At 41.8% G+C, this 25,763-nt stretch overlaps 1 protein-coding gene across 5 annotated transcripts in view; it reads left to right on the forward strand.

Annotated features, from left to right (window-relative positions):
- The first annotated feature begins 2,901 nt into the window (after positions 1-2,901).
- Positions 2,902-25,763, forward strand: part of MYH10 (myosin heavy chain 10) — a 71,888-nt gene continuing 49,026 nt past the window's right edge. For 3 of the 5 annotated variants that reach the window (XM_033139575.1, XM_033139576.1, XM_033139577.1), the window contains exons 1-4: positions 8,926-9,270; positions 15,034-15,190; positions 22,601-22,628; positions 24,666-24,768. In XM_033139575.1, coding sequence (XP_032995466.1) covers positions 8,926-9,270; positions 15,034-15,190; positions 22,601-22,628; positions 24,666-24,768 — 633 coding nt within the window. Of the gene's footprint in view, positions 2,922-3,117; positions 3,241-8,897; positions 9,271-15,033; positions 15,191-22,600; positions 22,629-24,665; positions 24,769-25,763 lie in introns of those variants that run through there. The other 2 variants (XM_033139574.1, XM_033139573.1) reach the window with 2 other exon arrangements.

The following is a 25,763-nucleotide window of genomic DNA, read 5'->3' on the forward strand; positions in this document are numbered from 1 at the left end:
TAGAACTAAAGGAATATAATTTTAATGCTTTCTACATTTATGCTCTTGCTATGATGAATGTATTATATGTTGTATGTTTGTTCATGTATGCATAATTTAGAATTATTTAAAAGGAGGAATAAATAGCTTAGGTTGCTTTTACCACATGGGTTTTGCTCAACCCTACTCATTTCCTTTTCTTAAGTGCTGATCTCTGGCCACCTTTCTTCCAGATCTGAAGAATCTGTTCAAAGCTCTGTTGCAAAAGAGCTTTTGAAGCCCAGGCTGGTCTGAGTCAATTTTGCTGTTTAGTTTTTTGTATTTTTCCCCATTTTTAGTACTGTATTTTAAATTGTACACCCCTTGCAGTGGCTTAGCAGAAAAATGCCATATGTGCAGTAAATACATAAGTAGATAAACACTTTCTATGGAAGAAAACATTCTCCTAAGCCATAAATTGTACTCTTTTTGACACCTGTTGAAAACATTCTTGTTTAGACAAGTCTACCAAGATGCTAAGATAATTTTAATTTGTTTTAGTATTTTAACTTTTGTAGGTTTTTAAGCACTGTTGTATTTTTATTTTCTTGTTTTATCTTTTCGTAAGCCATTTCATGGGTTCCCCCCTCTTTCAATCATGCGATGCATATATTTTATTGCATAAAAGAAAATAAACAAGTGTCAGCTCCCTCTTCTTTTTAAAAACTGTTCACAAAGACATCTCACAGCAGCCTGAATTATCCCTTTTTCACTGTACAGTGAAAGAAGGACCTGCCTTTAAAGGTTTAAGGTTCTTTCTTCAAATAACCTAAGACCAGGGTTTTTTAACCTGGGGTTCATGGATTGAGGAGTTTCAGCAAGTATCAACTGGAAGACAACAATTACCGTACTTTTCAGTGTATAAGACTAGGGTTTGTTTGTTTTTTTACTTTAAAATAAGGTTAGAAATATGGGGGTGTCTTATACACGGATAGTCCATATGCCCATTTTCTAAATTTGGAGTCCCCAAAAGTAGGGGGTGTCTTATACATATGGTACATGCAAAATTTTGTATTTTGGTGCATTTTTTCTGAGATCCATAGCTTTCATCAGATTCTCCAAGGAGTCCATGACCAAGAAAGATTAAGAACCATTGATCTAGACTTTCAAAGGACAGGACTGAGCATGTTCTAGATTTCCATACAAACATTCCAGTACAGAAGTTAATTCTGGGTTAAAAATCCAGCACCCATAAATTATTGGCTTTATTTTTAAAAGCATATTTTAGTCTGTATGTTTGCAAAGAGAGGCTTGAAAATATTATGGGAAGTGGGGGTGGCTCTCAGAGAGCTGGGATCCAAGTAGAATTTCCAGACTGGTGCTTCTACATTCTGTATAGGACCATACCTCTTCCCATAATTAGAAATAGCAAAACACATTATGAGCATATACAAACATTTGTATCAGTTATTGAATTATTTTTTCTTGATGGATAATTTGCCTTTATTCTTTTGAAGTGCAGTATATACATTAACCCTGTTAATGAGTTTCACCTGATCAGTCTCCTTAGCACCAGATCCAATTAGCCCTGTGAACTCTCTCAGTGACCTCAAGTCCTCTCCAGATACATTCAGAAGCCAGCCTTGCTGTTGCTGAACTGAGATTACAAAGTATGATTACTGGATTTTAAAAATAAACTTTTTGGTGTGCGTGTACACACGCACACACACACACACACACACGAGTTTCCTGCCGCTCTGCATTTAATTATCAGTAGCATTTGGAACAAGCTGGTTAAACCTGTAGAATATCATGCAAGATGCCATGCAAGAAAAGCATGTTATGGTTAAATTGTGATCAATCACTCACTTAATGTCAAAATGTCCATGTCTAGTTATTGGCAATATATTATGTGCATGTGTGGTATGAAGTGAACTGGCAGAGAGTGAGTGTAGCTGTGAGCAGCAAAAAGTGGAGGGTGGAGCCGAGGCCAAGAGATACCAGAGGTGTGAACTCAATTCCTGGTGGGTGTACAATCATTCTACACAGACCCTCAAGATGGGTGGGATGGGAGGGTGGGATTTGTTGCACAGGGAATGGGAGATGAAAAGCTATTTACATGACGTTATTTGTACTGCAGTCTTTGCAGAAAACCACCTTCGAGGTAAATGAAAGGGTAGTTTTCCATGAGAAAGGGAGTGGTACTTTAAGACATCTAATTCACTGCAGGAACGCAATGCAAAAAGCATTCGAGCTTTTGTACCGGGTATGATGAGAGAAGTGGTCAGCACGGACGAGGGAGGGAAGGAGGGAGTCAATGCAGGGTCTGGGTTTGCTACAACGCCACGGCCTATGCGGCGGGTGGGGCGCGGCACGCATCGTACCCCCAAGGACTCAGCGCTTGGGTGGCTCTTCCCCCGCAACGCTACACGCAGCAACACAGGATGGGCAGCCCCGCTACACACATCGCGCTAGTGCATGTCCTAATTACACCAGCCACGCAATAGGCACGCAGAGAGGGAGGAGGGCGATGGAGCGCGCGGCAACTGCAGCTGCTTGCAGATGCATGCGGCGCAAGTGGGCGGGGTGCTGCTACATGCGACACATGCACCCCAGCGGGACCAAAGGCTGCAGCGCTTCTCGGCCGCACGGCGCGCGCGCATTACCCCGGCCGCTGCACCTGACCCGCGCGGCGCCACTCTGGCCCGGGCTCGCTTTGACCTCGGCGAGGAATGGAGGAGCAGCAGCAACAGCCACCGCAAAACGGGACAACCGCAGCCGTCCAACCTACCCCCCCCCTTGTCCCGCCTCTATTCTAATACGCTCGGGTGACAAGCGTAAGACGCCCAGCACTGGAAGGGCTGCTTCCTTTTGATAGGCAGAGGCAGCCAGCCAATCCGAGGCCTCGCGAAGGGTCGGTGAAGCGGGAGGAGATGGAATTTCGGACGAGAAGCTTTGCGAAGGTTGCTATGAGCCTGGCTTGGACGGGGGCGGGTCTAAAGGAGAGACCAATAGGCGGCGAGGAAGGACGCCGATAGGCGGGCGAAGCGACCAACGGGGCAGCCCAGCAACTTTCTTTTTTTTCCACCCTATTGGTGGGCGGCGCCAAAGAGGAGGTGGGGAGTGCTCGGTGTGGCGCTAAAGGCGCCGGGAGCGAGGGCGGGGCGGGTAGTGCGGAGTCGGTTCGAGCGCGCGCGCGCTGGGGGGAGAGGCGGCTCCGCATACAGCGGACCAGCTTGAGCGGCCGAGAAGACGGCGCGGGCACGCGCGCGCGGAGAAGAGGTGAGGCGTGCGGGGAAAGGAAGAAGCGGGGAGAGGGGGAGGAAGCAGGGGAAGCTGCGAATACCCCCCTCCCCCACATTTTCCCGCCTAGTCTGGACGAGATGGGGAGGGGGGAGGCGAAAGCAGCGGGGTCTCTGCTCCTACCGGTGCCTCCCTAGACGGGGAGCCAGTCCTCCTCCTCCCCGCTTGCCTCGCCTTCATCTTCAGGCACCCTCCCTTCCCACTCCACCTTCTGAGGGAGGTGCGCGAAACGAATAGCCCACGTCCCCCCCTCCTGGGAAATGCAACTGAATGGGGCTCGCCTGTAATGGTCTCCCACCTCTCGTCCTTTCCCTTCCCCTCCCTTGCAGTGCGCTGCATGCGCGCCGGTGAAGACGTATCCAAAAGGGCTGCCTGTCCGGGGCCCGGGTCGCCGAAAAGCGCACGTGTCCCTTTGTTTAAGGGGTGGGTGGGATTGCTTGACGGCGTGGGGTAGGGGGTGCGGTTGAAGCCAGAGGAGTAGGCATCGGTTTAGTCCGTACGCGGCTGGGGTTTCGGTAGCATCCATCTCTGGGGGCCGTATAGGGTTGGGGTTAGGGGCGCTATCCTCTCCCGCCCTCCAGCTGCCTTTTGTGTGGCCGCTAGGAAGGCGCCGGTTAGCCGTAACCCCGTTTTCCCAAATAATCTCCCTGCCCAGTGAAGAGGTTTTGGCGCCCTTCCGTGGGTTGGCGGCGTCTGTTTTCTTCCATCTTCCCGGTGAGGACTGGGAAGTTGTCACGCAGCCCTTTTGTCCTTCACCGTGGGTGCTGGTCACAACTGGTTCCAAACTTGGGAGCTCCTACCACTTAATTTCGAAACTACCGGCCAGTTCACAACAAGCATGCAAAACTGCTTGACCTAGTGGGTTACGTAGCATTGTTCTGTTCTTAATGTGAGATGCTCCAGGTGTATGTAAGATGCTTCAATGTCCTTGAAATGGCTGCACGGTTTCAACGGAACCTCTAAAACCTCGCTCCACCCATCCTTTACTCTGCTAGTCACTGTTGTCTGATGATGTGAAAAGAGTGATGTAGCCTGACAAGTGATCTTTTCTTAACACTTAGTGGTGGTTTCTCTGAATGGCAAACAACAGAGGTCCTATCCAACTGTGTGACAAAGTAAGGTTGCCCAGGTAACCCATTTGGGAGCACACACACCCCTCCACCATGTGACTGTATTCTTCCAGACCTTAATGTTGATTCCTTCTTTGCTTTGCTCTGGAAACTAGCTGATGCACTCACCTGGAATATTGGTTCTATGTTGGTTGCACAGTGCTGGTCTGCTACTTTGTTGTGACACCTGGGCCTGCTTTGGAGTTCTGGCTTTAACCTAGAAAGGAAAAATAAATGCCTATCAATTTACTGTGATACACACACACACACAATGTATGTATATACAAGTGCATAGGGCAGCTGGAAGTATAGGGCCCCTGCTAGAATAATACTGTCTTCATGTGTTTTCAAAGGTGCCATCTTGATTTCAGTCAAATTTGTCTGTAGCAACTGTAGAGCTAGTGGCTCTTACTTTGGGCATGACTTATTTGGGTTCTATATTCAATTGGAGCAACCTTACTGCTCCTTATTTTCCTTCTTGGATCCTTCTTTGGAGCAGTTTATTCTAAAGCACTATTCCTTCTTAGCTGTGCTTACTGTAGTCAGTTCTTGGTCTACTGATGTGAATTCATCTGGTCTGCAGCAAGTAAGGCAGGCTGCTTCATGGCCCTCTGGTGGATTGAATGACTTCACACTTTATTCAGCTATAGTAACTTATCAGTCTCCCTTGAATGTAGGTGTCTCCCTTGAAGGAGAATAGACTTGAATGGGTTGTATTCAACTAACCTGTACTCAGTGTAGACCTGTTGAAATGAGTGCCTGTGATGAAGTTGGGTCCATTCTGAGTAGAAGTTAGTTGAATACAACCCAATGCGTCCATCATTCTTAAAACTGCCTCCTTTAATATGGCCGTTGGATTGTTAGACTTCATTTTAAATGGTGAGAGGCTTAGGCTGGGTTAGCACTCTTAGTAAAAATTGTTCCAGGATGGTGGTGAAAAGTCAGCACAAAGCAACCACCCAGCAGAGAATACTGTGACCTGTTTGCCTAGAGCAGTGCAGGAATTGTTATTAACCTGCATGCCGGAATGCATGGCAATACTTGTAAATGAATGTTACATTGGGAAACTTTATTTTTTATTTTTTTGTAATCTTTACAGAAGTGTTGCCCATTATAATAAAATGATTTATATCAGGGGTCGGCAAACTTTTTCAGCAGGGGGCCAGTCCACTGTCCCTCAGATCTTGTGGGGGGCCGGACTATATTTTGAAAAAAAATGAATGAATTCCTATACCCCACAAATAACCCAGAGATGCATTTTAAATAAAAGGACACATTCTGCTCATGTAAAAACACCAGGCAGGCCCCACAAATAACCCAGAGATGCATTTTAAAGAAAAGGACACATTCTACTCATGTAAAAACATGCTGATTCCTGGACTGTCCGCGGGCCGGATTTAGAAGGCGATGGGCCACATCCGGCCCCCGGGCCTTAGTTTGGGGACCCCTGATTTATATGCTAAAAAATAGGATAGCAAGTTCTTGCATTTGGAAGGCGTCCTAGCAAAACATAATTGCATGATAGCTACTTAACACATCATGAATTTTATCTTTCATGGGGAGAATTAACATTTTAACTTGCTTGACCATGTTTTTAGACAAAGCAAAGTTGGATTGGATATAGTAGTTACGCAATGCATCAAATAAATCAATGAAGCAATATGTTTCCTTAACTTTAGATAGTGTCCTCTTCACTGTTAAATTTGATGTATTTCAAAACATTACCAGTTGCATCAAATCTGAACATCTGCCCTTTGATTGCATTACTGTTCCACGATCAGTAAAACTTTGGTTCAGCTCCAGAGCACATCCAGGTGAATTTATTGGCTGGCATTCTGTGTCTGTAGCAAGTTTCAGGTAACTTATTATTAAAGGAAATGCACAGCACAGAACTTCATTTTACATGGTCTCTTAAGTTTCTGCCTAAATTTCTTAAACTTGATTCTATGCTGACAATATATTTCTAAATGCGTGTCTTGGCTATGGTGGAAATCATGTAATTTCATTAAAACTGCTGTAATTGATTTTTTTCAGAAGTTTTACTTATTCTGCTATGGATTAATATTCCCATGTTTATGTTCCAGTGTTACACATAGTCTCAACATTTATGTTGCAGTCATAGCTACTAACGTGCATTTTATGTCACCTATGCTTAAGTGCCATGCTTAAGTTATGCTGGTCACTATTTCTAGACCTATGACCGAGCAGATCTGAGTTTAGGAATTTTATTCAAGTGATTCACCTGACGATTTAAGTATGGCTGGTATTACAGCATTGATGGGGAACCTTTGCTTTTTTGGTCAACAGCCACATGCTAGTAGTTGGAATGGATGTGCCAAAGCCAAAAGTACACAGGAGGGGGTGGGGGCTTTCCTTTCTTTCTCTGAAACCACAATCTCTTACTCCCTGCCCAGCTGGCTGCTAAAGGAGGGACTGGTTACTTTCCCCAGAGAAGCAGGTAGCTTTTGTAATTAGGCTCAGGGCTGTAGGTTACCCATAAGGAATAATTTTGTATCAAAATTACGCTTGGAGAGTTAAAGACACTAGGTTAATTGGGTATTTATCTTCATTCAGAGGAAAAGGTGCTAGGATGAGAATACTTGTTTTAAGTTGATTACGCATCTCCATCCAAAAATCCCCTGAACTAAGGTTCAGACCGCTGAATGGTTTTACCCATCCCATTGAGGACTTAGAAAGGGCCTGCTGGAAGACAGAATTAAAGGAAACATTTCTTCTACCATTCTAGTCCAGGGTCACTTGAAGGACAGTAAACAACATGCAGTTCTTCCAGATGAGAAGGATGGGGGACACCCCTAAGTTCCTCAGCATTTATCAGGCCTGCTATGGATGGAATCTTTACTTTTGTTACGTTGGAATTTTGCTCTTTGAAATCTCCAAGCCGCCTCTTCTGTTCACTGTTGGAAACTCAGATATATAACCTAGGTTACAGTCGCCACAATGGACTAGGAGCTTGGGCCAGATGACCCTTGGGGTATCTTCCAATGCTACAATTCTATGATTCTGTGATCTCAACTACATTGCTTGACTAGCTTGCTCTTACAACAGTTCACTTGTCCCAGTATGCAAGAAGTAGAAAAACACACAGTGGAAATTCACTCTGGACTAAGGCAGAGGTTTTTTAATGTGTGTTTGCCAATCTTGGCATCCAGAAATCTCAAAGTAGTTGCAGTTGGACCTGCGCCAGTGGCAAAATGTGCCTGGCGTTCGGGGAATTTCGAACACTGCCCCTGTTTGCCTACCATCTTCCAGCAGATCCTAGCTGGCAATTCAGCTGGTTTATCCTCCTTCAGAAGTTGCTTGCAAGGTCTTCCCTCACACAATTCTCATATCACAGACACTAGTTTGGTTTCATGATTTCTTTTTTGGCATACAGGTATCTGCTTATCAAAACCCACTTTCTCCACCTTGTCCACCCCCCTGGGGGGTGTTATTCCTATATCATACTAACTGATTCTCATGGTTGTGTCAAATATGCAATATATAAACATTTTTTATAGAAGCCAGAAATGAATGGAAGTACTTTACCTGTTGAGCATGCATAGCATTGAGCACATTGATGCTTCTTATTTATTGGACAGTTGTGAAACTACTGAATGCACTGACAGCTGTGGAACTGTCATGGAGTGGTAATCCATTATTTCTGTTACTGCACCAAAAACAAATTGTACCGTACTAAATATAACTTTAATATAAAAAGTTAAAGCCATTATATACAGAAACTGGTATCCTGCATCAAAGTACTTTGGCATAAGAAAGTCCAGTGTAGTGTACATGCTTAATTGAAAATAAGCCCCATAGATTTGAATATTTGTCCCTAGCTTAAATGTTTATAAGATTGCAGCCTTTGGTTTGACTTGGCGGTTAAGTTCAATCAACTGGAGTTTTTCCACAGACAGCTTTCTGAGTCATGTGACCAGCATGACTAAAATGCATCTGGTGCAACGGGACACTGTGACGGAAGCCAGAGTGCATGGAAACGCTGTTTACCTTCCCACGACTCCAGTACCTATTTATCTACTGGTGCTGTTACGGTTATGCTTTCGAGCTGCTAGGTTGGCAGGAGCTGGGAGAAAGCAACGGGAGCTCAACCCCGTCACACAGATTCAAACTGCTGACCTTACGATCAGCAAGCCTAAGAGGTTTGGTGGTTTAGACCACAGCGCCACCTGCGTCTTGGTGGACTGCGGTGTCAGTGCATTGAAAGTAAATTGGAAAAGCAAGCTGAAATGCAGATACTTGCATGGCTACAGATGGGGCTCTTGTTAAGCAAGCATGAGCATTACATTGGAGCAAAGATGCTTTCTTACAGAACTGTCCTGATTTCATAGGATGTTTTGCTTACATAAGCACCCTTTTCTGCAGAATCTCCTAAATCCCCTATTTGGGTATACATCCTTGAGATTATTCAGCGCTCTAGCTATAGAATCCGCTGAGTTTGAGAAACCAGCCAGTTCAGGTTCATGTATTACTAGTGACTGCTACTTCTGTTTTCATTTCCCCCTCTAGGTTGCAGTTATTTGTTAATTCCCTCAAGATGGCGCAGAGGATAGGACAGGAGGACCCTGAGAGATATCTCTTTGTGGACAGGGCAGTAATCTACAACCCTGCTACACAGGCTGACTGGACTGCTAAAAAACTTGTATGGATTCCTTCAGAACGTCATGGCTTTGAAGCTGCAAGCATCAAAGAGGAGAGGGGAGATGAAGTGCTGGTTGAACTGGCTGAGAATGGGAAGAAAGCGGTTGTCAACAAAGATGACATTCAGAAGATGAACCCTCCCAAATTTTCTAAAGTGGAAGACATGGCAGAATTAACCTGCTTAAATGAGGCCTCTGTTCTACATAATTTGAAGGATCGATACTATTCTGGGCTCATTTATGTAAGTAATAATTATTTGACTGGCCTTTACTGGACCATGGAGCAACCAACAACAGCTTCCTTATTGACTGAAATGTGGAAAAAGTACCTGTATCTTTTTAAATGCCAGCCTGATGTTATATATAACTTGTAACTTGATCCACAGTGTGGTTAGGGTTCCGATAATCACCCTACTTTTTCTTATTAGATGGTCTGTGGCTCTTGATACTTTTGACTGTGGGGTGGTAAGGTGACCAGGACTCACAAACATTTTTGAATGCTTCAGCATTTGTGGCCGGGAAGCCTTTGAAACTGGTTACGAACATCTCTTCATTGTGTGACTGGAACATTCTCTTTCCAAGCTTCACTTTTGTTCTTCGGTTTGGAGTGGTAAAAAAGAACAATGAGTTTTTGGGCCCTGGTCATAGTTTTTGGGCATAGACAAGTAGTCAGTGGTAGTTGAGAGAGGTGGGATGGGTGAAACATTGCTCTCCTATCTTCCCAAGCATCACTGTTTTTACTGAGGGGGGGGGGGGGGACAAAGCAGCAGGGAGCTAATTTGACTCCCAACACTGTAGCCTTGCCTCCCCCTTAACATGCAATGTTAGGAAGATAGGAAAGCTGACTTGCAAACTGCTACTGCAGCCTTGACTTTTTTTTTCCAGGGCTGCACCTGTCCTTAGAATGCTTATTCGGTGTTTGGACATGGTCAGGAGCTGGATACAGGTGAACCAGCTGAAGTTGAATCTTGGCAAGGTGGAAGTGATGATGATAGCTGACAGGTCCTCCTGTGGCCTTTGGGAGTTAAGGATTCCTGGTCTAGATGTGGCTTACTTCCCCCTTGTCAGTCGAGTTTAGTAATCTCTATGCATCTTCAGCTTTGCTGGCTGGATTTCAGCTAGGCATTTCTGCTTGATGGTTGGCATCTTATATTGTTGGATAATTCAAATCACCCTCAAAGGACCAGACACTTGTAAACTGCTCTGTGTGGGGCGTGCCCCTGTAAACAGAATTTTCCACAGGGACAGAATGTGGTAGATTATCTAGGGCTGGGTTTGTTGGAACCAAATTATATCTGTGCTCCGAAGTATATGTTGCATCTGTATTGTGTCCTGTGCACATTATAAGGTGCTAGTTTTGACTTATAGGCATGGCTTAGGTGTGACAGTAATGGCCAAATAACATGGTTTATTTGACTTGGAAAAGGAGCATTGTGCCCATATTTTTCCTCCTTTTTTCACCCACATGCCATAATATAAAACTTTTAGGATTTGTTAAACCACAGTCTCCCTTTATATCTGAACCTGGAAACTGCTTCAATAAACTAGACACTGTGTGGTAAAAGTTGAATGATACCGAAGACAAGCCTTAACTGGTGGTCCCTTACTCATGGAATACAATCCCCCAAGAAATACACATGACTTCCTCACTAGCTAGTTTTTAAAAGTCTCAGCATTTTTAGATTTTTATCTGTTTTGCCTTGGTACCTCATTCCCAGTCTTACTCCCACGATGACCGTCTATCATATTTTTGCCATATTGTGTGTGACAATGAATATTGGGTCAATATGACACTGTTTATTTTTGGATTAGTGGTCTTCTAGTTCAGTGTGCCCCATCTTTCAGAATCTTGTAGTGGCTGCATGTTGGGCTTTACCAAATTAAATACAAATATACCCCCTTTTAAAATCACTCAACTTTTCCCCATTTTTCAAAAACTAGTAACAGTGACAATATTTTCTCAATCCACCTAAATAACTCCCAAAGTCACCCTTCCACCCTTTACATGGTTTTTGGATAACAGTAGATCAATAACTTCACATAAGCTTATAAATTCCTTCTCCCCTCCCTCCAATACTGAATATAGTCAAACTATAGCAGTCTGCTGCATCCTGCATACTCAGATAGCTGATTCATTCTCCTTCCCCTTCCATAAGTTCATATGTCAAGACACAACAAGAAAACTTGAAGCTTCAGACTCCCTTCTGTCCTTCACTAATATATTTCTTTCTTTCTGCTCTATTTTCTCAAGACAGAAGAAAAAGCAAGGAAGAACTACAAAGGGGGGTGGGCGCAGAGGAAAGCCCAGCACAGTATCTAGAAATAACGCCACCTTAGGGTCCTGGGTTTATCCATTGGTATATCATACATTTATCCAATGTGCATATTAATAAGGTAGTAAAAGCTCAAGGGGAGAGTTGTAGCTCAATGGTAGGACACATGCTTTGCATGTAGAAGATCCTCAGTTCAATTCTCCACATCTTCACTTCTTTTAAAAGGGGGTAGCAGCATTGGAAAGACTCTTGATTTTGATCTTTAGGTGGCTCTCATAAAATTTCTAATGGAAATGTTTAAAATTTCAAAATCTGAATCTTTCCAAGTCAGATCTGAGATTTGTTTTTGTTTTTTAAATGTATTTATTAACTTTTCAGAACATCAGCAAAACACATAAAATAAACCAATACAACACACCACAAATACAAAAACAAAAACTATACAAAATACAAAAATGAAAAACAAAAAGTTATTTGTTAAAGACTGCTTCTTTCCTTAACATTGTTGCTAGACTTCCTCACGTCTGCCCTTCCTGCGTTCATTGTCCTTCATCTTTAGTAATTTCTTTACATTGTACAAACCATATTTTCCAAAAAATCTTATCCATTTGTTAAATTATTTTCTTATTTCACATTTCATTAACACTTAACATAATTCTAAATCTGCAGTCTAACCTTTCTTCCAAGTTCTTTCTAAATTTCAATCTTACTACATTTTTTCAAATACATTTTTAATTTCTTCCATTCTTCTCCCACTGCGTCGTCCTTCTGGTCACGGAGTTTCCCGGTCATCTCAGCAAGTTCCATATAGTCCATCATTTTCATCTGCCATTCTTCAATTGTTGGTACAGATCTGAGATTGGTATAATTTACTTTGAGGTCTAGTTCAAAGTGAATAACTATAATTGAACAATACAGTTACTGTGTGGCATATTATTGGCACTGGCCTAGATCTTAATTTCTACACCAAGAAAAAGAAGTCAGCATTAATAATACCTGAAATGTTTAAATCACAGTTTTGAGTTGAGTCATATACCACATATTCTAGGCAAACAATCTATGCAGCCTTCTGTTTTAGAAACACCTGAAGTGAAGAAATTCATATTTAAATTGTATTGGGAAAGGAAAATTTGTGTTTGAGCTATAAAATAGTATTTGAAAGAGGAGCTGTAGCCAAATACAACACCACATTTGTATTTAGTGAATCAGGAAATATTGTACTGCCTTCTACTTTTCAAATTAAACCACGAAAATCAATACAGTGCAAATTTACTTTGCACTGTGTTTTGTTTCAAGTGGTTGATTTGGGCTTTTTTTTGTGAGTTGTCTTAAGGGCTGCCCCCAGAGAGCTGAGAAAGTGGTAGTCAATAGGGGGTTTAGGAGGAAGTGATTATGAAATTATGTGGGGTACATAAAGTTTACTTTGTGACCAGAGGCCACTTTGAGCTTCCGTAGAGTGACTAGAGACTCAATTTGATTAAAACAACAACAACACTGAATTCTTGCTTTGGCTATTGTGATTGTATCAACTACTAATTTCTCTACGAATTCTTCGCTTTGCAGAAGTACAGATGTACCGGACTAAACTGCTAGGATCAGTGTAAAGGACATATGCATTCTGTGATAATGAAATTATAATTAAATTGAATATAATTTTTTTCACTGCTTACAGGATAAGCAATTGAAAACCCTGCCAAATTCAAGCAACTGATTGCTTCCTTTTTTTTTGAAGAACAAGTCTTAGGTCTTATTGTTCAAAAGGGGCTAGGAATGCTGGAATGTACTCTTGACAGGGTTCCACAAATATCCACACTCCAGTGATAACTGTGACAGATTGTACCATATTTTCCTTCAGGGTGCTTTGTGGGCTTCATGTAGACTTCAAATTACTAAGCAATACTGTCTAGTGTTGTAGTAAGTTTCAAAAACCTGCTGATAAGGAGGCATAAATAAGTATTTCCCCCACGCTACCTCAAGACACGCATTCACTTTTTAATATGTGTGTACTTCGATCTGTTTTTCATCTTGTTCAGTATTATTAGGTTAAATCTGCACACTAACATGAGTTGTAGAACAGTGCACATGATGGTCTACTCGTTTATTGCTTTTTTTTATAACGTTACCATTTCTAGGCTACTTAATAGTATGGCATATATAAACTAGCCCTGTACTTATGGAATTGAGGAGCCTGCTAGTAGAAAATACTGTTCTGTTCCTCCTTAGGAAGTGGCAGCTTAAGTGAGAGCCCCAAATCGTAAGAAAGTGCACTGTTCTACAACTTTCTTAGGATTTGGGGCTCTCACTTAAGCTGCCGCTGAAGAAGGGGAATATAGGACGCAGGTTTATATGCTGCTACTGCTACAGGTTATATATTGTTTCTTCACTTGAGAAGCAGAATTTCAAAAAAGATATTTGGGCCTGTGTTTTTAGATGGTCTAATATCTTTGGCTTAAAATTTAGCAAGACTGACTTGCCACAAATGGGAAATCTAGTTATGCAAAGAGGTACCAGGATCAGCCTTGAGACTAGAGCTTTTCCATTATCCATGCCAAGACTGTGGTTATAGTATACAGGAGGCTTGCAACTTGCACAGGGTTATTTTCAGGGGGGTTGTGCGTAAAGCTGAAATCATTTATAGTCAGAACAACCACAGAATTCCCCCCTCCATGTGACCATCCCTACCTTTCTGAAGCAGGTGTGCCAAGTGGCCCTTGCCCCACCCAGAAGGCAGAGAGAGCTTTTAAGCCCTCTACATTGCTTACTAGGCTCTGGGAAGGTCTCATGCAGGTTCTGGAGGCTCCTGTGAGATGTCACCAGCCCATCCAAGATCTTGTGGGAGCCTTCCAGAGCCCAGTAAGCAAAGTGGAGAGCTTAAAATATTTTTCTGCACCAGCGAAATCCAACACTCTTTCTGTGTGCTTGGTTGTCATCTGAATTTTTCCTCTGCTGGTTTAAGTAGGAGGGCAAATAAACATCAGCTCCAGACCTTGTGCTGTTTCCCCCCACCCCCGACAATGACATGAGCTATAGTGGTAAACTATCTTTTGCAGCTGAAGTCTTCTAAAAGACCCACCAAGTACCTTTATTTCAATAATGCTGTATTGTGGAACATGTCTCCCCTGCTTGCTTGCTCGCTTGCTTGCTTGTATCTATGCAGGAGTGAAATGTGTGTAAGCTAACAGTACATTGTGTATGTTTCTAAACAAAAACAAAGCATTGAGCATTGTGTGGTTAAGGACAGGATGGATAGGAATCAGTGGCTCAGTTTGCATGTCACACTAAGCCAAATTATGGCAGTATGTGAATGAGCAAGCATGTTGCTGCATATTTAGAAAATAACAAGCATCTTTCTCCTCTCTGCTCCTGCTAGGCATGTGGTTTGAGAAACCACAAGGTGTAAACCAAAAGCAAACCTTGGTTGCATGACAAACCATGGTTTAGACAAACCATGAACCTGGGTTCATGTGTAATGCCAAGCCAAACCATGGCTTATTTTCCAACAGTGCAGTAGGAGTGAAGTAGCCACTATTTTATAACTCTGCACCTGCATGCTTGCCTGTTCACTCTTTGCCACAGTTTAGCATCGTGAATTAAACCAAAGATAATGGGGGGGGGGAGTTTTATTTATTTATTTAACAATCAGTTAAAATAAATAAATAAACAGTAGTACATACAAGTTAGGTTAATGCAGGTTGGGAGAGACTAATCAACTTTTCTTCCCCCTCCCTGTAGACATACTCCGGGCTCTTCTGTGTAGTCATAAATCCTTACAAGAACCTCCCAATTTACTCTGAGAACATCATTGAAATGTACAGGGGAAAGAAACGCCATGAGATGCCTCCACATATTTATGCAATATCCGAATCAGCATATCGATGCATGTTGCAAGGTAAGATGCACGCTTTAAACGTAAAGTGTTGAGTATGCAGCTGGGAATCGTTTTCGGTATCTGCCTATTCGTATGCTACATTTGCACCTTTCTGTTGGTAAAACTGACCTGTTTATACTTTCCCAATGACTTCATAGGTTTTTTGATATATCCATACCGTGGCTACTAACCAAAGTTTTTAAGGTAGCTACCAGTATATTTAAAAGAATGTTACAAATCACATTGGAGACATTCTAAATATGGATTTCACAAATTTTGCTTACCGCACAGATGTTTCTATCAGTTTGTATGCCATATTGTTAAATATAGAAACACCCAAATAATGCACTATAGAGTAAAATGTTACTCTACCTACCACATCTCGCTACGTTCTCAATTACCCAAATACCACTGTCTGACAAGTTCTTCAATGGCGGATGAATTAATTAAAACCTCAGATGAATTATCTCTCCCCCTCCAAGCTTTTTAGTGAGAACTAATTCTGAAACTGACAATGGGGAGGGAGGGGTGAACCCTACTGTGAAGGTGCACATTTTCAAACTTCATATTTCCCTTGCTACTTGAGGAGTTGGATGCATGGCTTCTGTTTCACGCATGGGATGCTGTGAAAAATGGCTACAAGAAGATTGTGCTACAGCATTTTGAGGGTTCCTGCACACTTCAAAGTGTTGAATACGTAGCTGAGAATCATTTTCAGTATCTGCCTATCCATCTAGTCATATGCTACATTTTTACCTTCCTGTTGGTGAAACTGACCTGTTTCACTTTTCCCATGGCCTTCATAGGTTATGGTTATTTGATATATTCATACTCTGCCATCTTAAGAACCTCAGTTAGTAGGCAACTAATATAATTAAAATAAAAAAGGAAGACTTTTTAGGGTACCAGAGAGAGAGAGAGAGAGTTTTTATCTGTCCTTTCAGGGTTATGAAAGAAAACTTTGACTGGACTTAACTGTCTAGGGGTGCTTTATGTTTACCTATTTTAAAAAAACCACATGGAAGTAGCGGGTATCACTTTGAGACACTGGTTTTCGCCCTGATGTTTATCATTTTAAAAATTGAGTTGTATTTGTCATTTTCCCATGCATTCTCTCAGTTTGGAGAGATCTTTTTGGAAAGCTTCACAACACTGCTTTGTTTAAATCACCCTGAACAATTTACCACCATCAGCAAACTTGGCTACTTCCCTGCTGACTCCCAACTCTAGGTAGTTTATGAACAAGTTGAAAAACACGGGTCCCAGTGCCGATCCTTGGGGCAGGGGGACTCCACATTCTGCACTCGAAGAGATGCTTAGTACTTACTTACGAAAGACTTTGCAGACTAAATGAAACCGCTTGCAGAAAATTTGCCCCTTGGGGGCTTCCGCTTCTCGCTAATCACATTGTTATCCCTGGAGTTTATCAGCAGAATCTTTTATGAATGGTTAAATTGCCTTAATAGACATTAATGCATTAAAGACTGTTAGCATGATGTTTAACATTAATTGGAGCCCTCAAGTTTTGGCCTCTCTCAAATGGGAATTGTGAATAAATTTCAGGCAATAGGCTTTGAGGAGATAATTCAGTTCCATGACATTCATTGCCAAGTGAAGAAAGAACTGGAGAATGGAACTCTTGGCAGCTGTTGTGCTTTAACACTTGGCATTATTAAAACTACAGTTGTTGCTTCTGGTACATGAAAGACAGAGCGTTGAAAAGCTGTGCTCTCTGCCTCCAGGACTGGGGACACGTGCATGGTTTATTTATATATCAGACAATTTATATACTGCTTAACTACAGTCGTCTCTTAAGTGGTTCGCAGGAATACAGTGCAAAAAATATAAATAGGTCAAAACTATAAAATCAAACCTCAATTACAATGCCTGCTAGAAGAAGAGGAAGAAGAAGAAGTAGTAGTAGAAGTAATAAAGTCTTCAGTAGGCGCCAGAAGTTTTTTTTTTTTGGGGGGGGGGATGGTGGCGGCTGCCTGACATCAACTGGAAGCGAGTTCCATAAAATGGAGCCAGCAATACTAAGTGTACAGCTCCTGTTGGATACGAACTATGCATTTGAGCCATGGTGCACCATTAAAAGCGACTCCCACAAAAACCTCATTGATCATGCAAGGACACAAGGAATTCGGAGAGAAGCAGTCACACTGCTTTGTACCGCTGCGTTGAGGTTCATTTAGGCCACTTGTTCTGTTTGGGGGAGTGGAGGAGCTTGGGGGAGTTTCCAACTCACATGGTGTCTAGCTTCCTGGGGGGGGAAATTAAATTTGGACAGCGTGCTGGTGATTACTAGATTTTCTCACAATTTACAGGAAAGATGAGAAAAACCAAAATTCTACTAAAGAAAATGGATGCACCCTATTTTGTATCTGCATATCAGAATTGCAAAACTGGAGGGGATTTCAGCAATTGGCTCTCTGGTGTAAAAGGGGAAGTATCTGTACTTTGAAGTAGGCGTGGAGGCCTCAGGTTTCTTGTGGCGTATATGATGTCTAAAATCCTCATCTAGCGTAGGCTGCTATGAAAGGAATCTAGTCACCTCCAGAAAATCCACCACAGAATTGAGAAAGTCATATTTGCAGTTCCTCAAATGCCCTTACAGGTTCGATCTGGATAGAGTTCAAAATGTGTTGTTAATGGTGGGGGGTTTTCTTCCTCCAATATTCAGTAGTACTAACATACAGGTGAGGTTTGCTAAACTCTCTCACTGGCCTAACTCAATTGTTCTGCTTGTTCCTGTAAGTTTGGCCTGATTTACACTGTATTGATATGCTTGTTCTTCAAAACCATTCAGTTCGAATTGTATTCCTAGCTTTCCAGCTAGCTGAAAGTTTGCAGAAGGGCCTACGATGTTTGAGTTTCTTTTCTTTCCTTCTTCTTCATTTTGCCGTTCTTCCCATTTTATCTTCCTTGCACTTTGAATGGGTTGCAGTTGTGCTTCTGTCAAACTGCCAACCCTGCTAAAGCCTCACTTAGCTCTTCATGGGACTTGGACAGACCCAAGAGTTGGTAAACAAAGTCTGCTTTTATAAAATTTAATGATAGTGTTGCAGCGGATTAGAACAAGACGAGTTTCTTAAGTGTGCAGGGAAGCACTGGAAAATGTCAGATGAATTGTGTCTTTGTCATATGCAGGAAGTGGAGCAGGGGTCTGGCTATTCTCTTCGAACTGCTGCATCAACTGTGTCTAACAGTAAATTCAGTCAAGTTGAATGTTCGTTTTCAAGGCCTTTGTGCCATGCTGTGTGTGGGATATCCTAGAGCAGGGGCTGGGAAGCTATGGCGCTCCAGGTTTTGTTGGACTCATCTCCCAGCAGCCCCAGGGGCATGTTTGGGGGGGGGGTGACAGGAGTTGGAAACCAACTACATCTGTAGAGCTTTGACCCAGAAACTGAAAGCCTTATCCTCTATGAATTTGTCTAATCTTATTTTATAGCCATCTAAGTTGGTGGCCGTCACAGCCTCTCGTGAAAGCAAATACCATAGTTTAGCTGTATGGTGTGTGAAGGAGTACTTTCTCCTTCAACATTCAGCTTCACTGGTTGTCCACGAGTTCTTCTGAGTGGGAGGAAAAACTTTTTTCTAACCACTTTCTCCACACCGTGCATACATTTTCACACTTTGACCATGTCACCTCTTGCTTTTTCTTGAAACTTAATCTTTCTTCACAACAGAGTTGTGATCATTTTGGTTGCCTTTTTTTCTGAACCTTTTCCAACTCTGCAATTATCCTTTTTGAGGTGAAGTGAGCAAAAACTGTACACAGTATTCCAAATAAGCATATGATTTCTCGCAGTGTTTGATAACTGGAAGAAATCTTGGAGGTACACTGAAGAGAATGAGGAGATAAGTGAGTGTTCTCTAGGAATGCAGGAAAAGCAGGCTTGCTTACTTTAAAGATAAAAATTCATGAAGGAAGAAAACTTCAGGCCGATCAGGTTTGAAGCCAAAGGTATAGGTTACAAACTAGTGGATAGCATCCATTTCCCCCACCCCCTGTCTTTTCAGGATAAAGAAGCATTTTAAGCATTTGCTTTCCTTCATTGCCTTTTTCAAGATAGTGCCTCTGGGTGGAATTCAACGTCACATTCTTCCAAGTGTGGCAACCTGATATCCCCCTCTTCCGCCCCCTGTTCTTGGGATTCTCTCCCCCCGCCCACAAAATTCCCAGACAGCGCATTACTACCTGTGCTGCCTTGCTAGCTGCTACTGGACTTAACTGTTCTATTAAACATTAATGCATGAAATGTAAGTTAAAGAATCTTGTAAAAAATAAGTAACTCTTGATAAACTTAGTCAGGGTACAAAATTTCTTTACTGATGTTCATGCGTGCATGTCCAGTAATACACTTTGGCTACATTATGAACATGAATTAACTCCAGAGTTCTCTTTATAAACTAACTTCATTTTTCAAAATGAGTTGTGTTCAGACAAGTGTTACTGAAAGTTTTATAACTAGGTTTAAAAGTAATAGCTGCCCTTGAATAAACATTGGCATTACTTTTCTGGCGTTTGTATATCTGCTTTGGGCATGCTGTATTTAGAGGATGGAGTCTGTTAACTCTTACAAAAACAGTTTAATGTTGAATGAGTTTCCTGTAAACTATATTGCGAAGCTGGGGACATGATTAACCTAGTTTCATTGGCATTGTTATTAATAGTTATTTTTCAAGCTGCCCAGCATTCTCTCACACACATACTTCTCTGTATTGGTTTAAAGTGCTAGGAAGGTGGGGGAAGTGTTGTGTTCCTCCAAACAGTTCATAGCAATAGTATTTCTTCAGAAGATCCCAGGTTAGGCTGAGAGGTAGTGGCTGGCCCAAGCTCACCTAGTGTGAGGTGGCTTCATGGGCACTCACAAAGGTCTTCATTCATTTTACCTGTGGGTGCTGTGTTGGTGACCCTGTATGATGCAGGGGATGGGGATGGCAGAGCGATGCAAAACAATTGCTGGAACTTGAAGGGCCTGCACTGTTGCATTCTGGTTGGTTTGGAAGCATGTTTGTGGGTGAGAGAAGTGGCAGGGGTGGTTTTCCTACTCACCTTATGGCCCAGCTTGCTTGCTGCCTACCAGCCATGTGGAGCTGGCAGCAAACACTTGCTCCCTCCCATGAAGGGGCTTGCACTTCACTTACGGAGATATTCAATTGGGCTTTACTTCACCCGAGTTCTATAGCACTGCAGATTAAAATGAAAATTGATTCGTTATGAAGGGCTATCCTTTTTATTACTGTGTTACAGACACACAAGGTGCACAGTCTTTCTTTGTTTAAGAAACAGAAATGTAGAAACGATAAATAATAATAAAAAAGAAGGAAATGGCTTATGGTGAACTTTAGCAGGTAAATCCTGTCAGGTAAATTCTCATTTAAATTTCCCCACACAAAGCTTTTCTGATATCATTCTCCTAGAAGCATACTTCCTTGTGGGTTTTTTAAGTATGCTTCTATGACTGACAAAGCAGTGTTGGTCTAAACACTTTGCTTTTTGTATTTACAAGGCTTAATATTAAACACTGTCCTCTCCCTCAAAAAAAGAAAGAAAGAAGAGCAATGCTAATAAACAGGAAAAAGTGGAAGTTGCTGCCCATGCATTGATGGTAAATTAGAATACAAACTGTAATAGTAAGTCTCCCTTTGCCCAAGATTTTTGTGGCTAGTAAAGAGTGAATTAATCTTCTGACCACTAGGGAGATTGGTGGAAAAGCTCATCATATGTTGTGTAGCACAGTCTACTAGCTATTCAAAAGTACCTTCAGCCAGTTACTTTTTTTTCATTATTTCTATTTTCTAAATTACCCCAGAAGCCCAGTCCAAACTGTGCTCTTCTCTTGCTTCATATTCTGCTTCTGGCTCAGTTTGCAGTCTGCTGTTGGTGGCAGAAATGAGGCAAAAGCATTCTAGCTGCCTTTATAAATTTTCTTTAAAGGAAATAATGCTTAAGTTTCCATCCTTTGCTCTGCGCAGACATAGGCAGCTCTATAAATTATCTGCTGCTATAACATAACCATATTTTTGTGTTCCATGAATGTCAAAGTGATGTGTAACAGCTGCATTTATTTCTGCTTATTGTTGAATGATTCCCGAAGGGTACTACATTAGTTTATATCTGTGTGTGCTTTTCAATAAGCTAACGTTACTTCTACAAATGTAAGTTTAAACATTAATCTTTTTAAGTGGATAGGGCTTGTATCTGACACAGCACATCACCTTTAAGGCAATATTTTAAAATTGTGAGTTTTCATTTCAAATCTTTCACCAGCTGGTTATGTCAAAAACATATACGTTGTATGAGCAGTCCCTGAAAGAAAAAAAATGTATGATGAAATGAGACTTGGTAGTTATATGGTTGGTGGGCACTTCAATACCAAACTTCAACAATACTTGCTGAAAGAGCTCTGTCCAGTAGAGGCTAGGTTGTATAGTTGTTCAAATAGTTATTTGTCTTTGCTTCGCTTGCATATGAGGTTTTCCGGCCATTTCGGCAGTCACAGGCAGTACCTCCTATGGTGCCTTTGTAAGGTCACAGTAAATATGCCTTCAGAAATCCACAATGCACAAGAAACTGTTTTCAGTTCCTGCCCAGTTCCTGTTTATACTTGCTCGGCCTCTCCTACGCTGAACACACACCTCTGTAACATGCCCATATATCATTAGATGCCAGGACTGGACATCCACACTCCCATCTATTCTTAACAGAGGAGATGTGCAATGAGCTGCTTTCTGAGCAAATACAGTTGCAGCTAATATAGGTGTTTCCCATTGATGGTGTGACTATTTTGTGCTCCTGTCCTTTTTTTAATGTCATAACTATTCTGTGTTATGCTTTACCCCTACAGCAGCCACTTTGTGTGACTGGTGCCCATGGCACTTGCTCAAAATCCCAAATTTACTTACTTGTCCCCAAAAGGCTGGCAGCTCCAAAGAGGGGGGCGACGTATGGTAGGCATGTTGAAGTGGTGACATTATTTTGTAGCCTTACACAGAGAGCCCTTTTGTCAGTGGTAGTATAAAATGGCGAGCCTTGGCAGCATATAGGTCAAACCTTGTATGACCTCTGTTTAAGTTAACATTACTTTCAGGGTCAATTCAGGGCATGTTTTAACCTTAAAAGTCTTCCATAGTTTAAATTGAGGGTACCTGAAGGACTGCATATATACATGTGCCTACCAGTACACTCAATTCTTTAAGACCTTGTCTGGGTGATTTGATTTAAAAATTAGAGGGGTTGTGGATGGATGTTGCAGAGGTGAGAATTTGCCTTTGAATAATATTACGGTTCTAGCTGTTCCTGGAGACTTCTTGTCACCTTTACTCTCCCTCCTCCCAGGTTTTCTGTCTCTGTCTCTGTGTACCTTATTAGCAAAATATGTGCACCAAAATGTCAATCATAAATTGTTCCCCTTTCCTTTGCAGATCGTGAGGACCAATCAATTCTTTGCACGTAAGTAAATACATTTTGGAGCTTAGCTTTGTTCTGTGATAGTGTGATGGCTACTATTTGTCAGATTCGCTGGGAACAGGGGCTCGTAAGATGAGTTACACAAGAGTTAACATTTAACTTTATTCACTGAACGATCTCACGGGTGGTAGAGATCATTATTACCAAACTATGTACTGCAGTTCCTTTGCAGGAGGCAGGCTGTGGCATTCCTGCCTTAGTAGGAACTGGATCTAGTGTGTCCAGTGCCTTCATGGAGGTGAGCTTGGAACTGGGAACTTCACAGTTCACTGCTTGCTCTCGCAACTGTAATTCTAGCTCCTGTTGCGAGCCACCTCTTGCTGCTGCTTGCTGCCATGGCTTTAGGATGGATTAGGCTATAAAGCTAAACATATCATGCATGTGAGATCTGGAAGAGTGACTTCCAGCTATTTAGGGGTTTAGTGAAGGGCAGTAACTCCACTTCACACTATCTGCGCCATTCAAATGGTCGCCAAGGCAGTCTCTGTCTTTTACCTCAAACATCTTCCATTCATAATTCACAGATTCATAAGGAATACAGAAGTCAGGAGGCAAAGGTACTGAAGATACAGGGGGAGATGAGAGGACTAATGAGGTCTTCAGTCTGTCTTCTGAGGATCAGAGAGTCATTTGTCACATAATAAAACCAATGAAAAATGTAAAAGTTTTGGGTTAGTCAGTGGGGTCCCCATACGTAACTAATAAGGTAATGGCAATGAACATATGTCTCCAGTATATAACAAGTCTATTTGGCAGTGAAATGTGAAAATCCAACATCAATCATGGAATGATCCAATAGTGTTCTAAAGGCCAGGAGTGTGTGTGTGTCCTCTTTCATCAAGTATTCCTATTCCAGGAAATCTTGTATAGTTCACCATCTGGCAACAATACACTATCGGGGAATGGGGGGGGGGGTTAACTTCATTTTCAGCTTTGCTGCCACTGCTTATAAAGAGAATAGAACCTACGCTAGACACGTTGAATACCTGCTTAAAGTTATGTTTTTTTTTTCATATATGTGCAAGCTAGATGGACCGTATGAAATTGATTATAAAATAGCAGTAATTTGGATATTGTGCATGAAGTATTCACCACCGTTTAGCTAGATCCTGTAAATTCTGTTACTCCACAAAGCATAAGGAAACTTAAGGCTCTTTCTCAAGTGGCTGCTTCATATGCAGCAATACATATTTGTGTTTGAAGAAGTCTTATATCAGGCAACTTGAGAATGGTTGTGCAAATTTATATATTGTTCCAGGAGATTCCTTTTTTGGTTCTCAGTGTGTATATCACTATCTCATCTTTCATTTTTCCTAAGCAATTGAAACAGGAGTGACAAATGTTTTGATTTTTGCTCTGCTTCAGTTGTCAATCTTAGTGGGGCAGGACAGGATTCTTGAATCACAGCATCCTACAGTTGAGTGGTGTGGGAGACTCAAATGGTATTTCCTGAGTGGAGGAGGTGACTTCAGATAGAATTGTAGAATTGGAAGGGACCATGAGGGTCATCTAGTCCAACCTCCTGCAATGCAGGAGTGTTTTGCCCAAGGTGGAGCTTGAACCCACAACCCTGAGATTGAGTCTCATGCTCTACTGACTGAACTATCCCAAACTCACTAGAGTTTTCGTTCTTTACCATTGGGTGACTGAAGAGTGCTTTTAGAAGGAAGCTCAGAATGTCTGGTTTTCCTTACTTAAAATCCACCATCCAAGTTCTTACTGAAATACCTTTAGTGTCTTTTCAGTTGGAACAGCAAGCTGCCTCATTGACAGGGAGAGTTCCTTCAGTGAGAAGTGCTCTCAGTACCAAGTGTATCTGCTGTACAACAGTGGTTTTAAATAAAACTCACTACTGAACAATCCAATTCAGCATCTTCTCATATCTCTGGAACCAGAAAGTACCTTGCAATTGTCCAAACCTGGCATTAGTAAAATTATCCTACACATTAAGTTGTAGTGAAAGCCTGATTGTTGTTTCTCTTGCACAAATCTAGCTTTAAATTATGTGTGTTCTTGCAGAGGTGAATCAGGTGCTGGGAAAACAGAGAACACCAAGAAAGTCATTCAGTATCTTGCACATGTTGCTTCCTCTCATAAAGGAAGAAAGGACCACAATATTCCTGTAAGTTTTACATGGTATTTCCTTCATTTGTAATTGCTGTATTCTGTAAATAAGGTTAATACCTTGCTTTGAGGTTTGCTTCCGAGACCCTGTCCATGATAAACAAGTGTTGAAAAACAGGCCACTTAAAGTAGGAATCAGTTTGTAAGCACTGCTGTTTGCTTCATTATCAATTCAGCAAAGAGCTTGCTTTAGTTTAAGGGAATAGCCATCTTAACAGTTTTGTTACAATCGCACTCTATTAGAAGTTACAAAGCATAAACAGTTGGATGCCAGCTTGGTAAATTTCAAATTGCTATGTGTGCATAACAACCCTCTTGCTGTTACGTTGTCTTTGGAAACAATTCTGTAAAATCCAGTATGTGTGTGTTGATACAATGAATTCTTAAAATAGAAATACATATTGTACAGTACGCCATTGGCATTAGTTCTTGTGGTGCCATATGCTAAGTTCTATAGCAAAGCAAAACATGTTCTTGAATGAAAATTCGTTGCCCCACTTTTGTGCTCTCTTGGATATTGCAATGTCTCCTTAAGTTCTTGCTGTTAGCATAAGGATTTTTGTGATGTATATTTGAGATGTAAGGAGGCCTCCAGGTGATCCTGTACCAGATACATCATGCTATTGCTTTTAGTGTGCAGTTGAGTGGCTGCTATTCCTCTAGATCAGGCTTCCTCAAACTCGGCCCTCCAGATGTTTTGAGACTACAATTCCCACCACCCCTGATCACTGGTCCTGCTAGCTAGGGATCATGGGAGTTGTAGGCCAAAAACATCTGGAGGGCAGAGTTTGAGGAAGCCTGCTCTAGATAGAGATGTACCCTGTAACTGGGGACTAAAAAAATTAAAGTCGTTGGGCATTTAATAGATATAAATCCTAGGAGTCTGTTAACTCTAGCACAGGTAACTTTTAAGTTTCCAGTTCCAGGAACCACTTTTTAACCAAATATGCTTTTGGGGACCCATTTCTTGAATTTTGCCATATATTTGCATCC

This window comes from Lacerta agilis, chromosome 2, assembly GCF_009819535.1.
Source record: "Lacerta agilis isolate rLacAgi1 chromosome 2, rLacAgi1.pri, whole genome shotgun sequence".
Lineage (NCBI taxonomy): Eukaryota > Metazoa > Chordata > Lepidosauria > Squamata > Lacertidae > Lacerta > Lacerta agilis.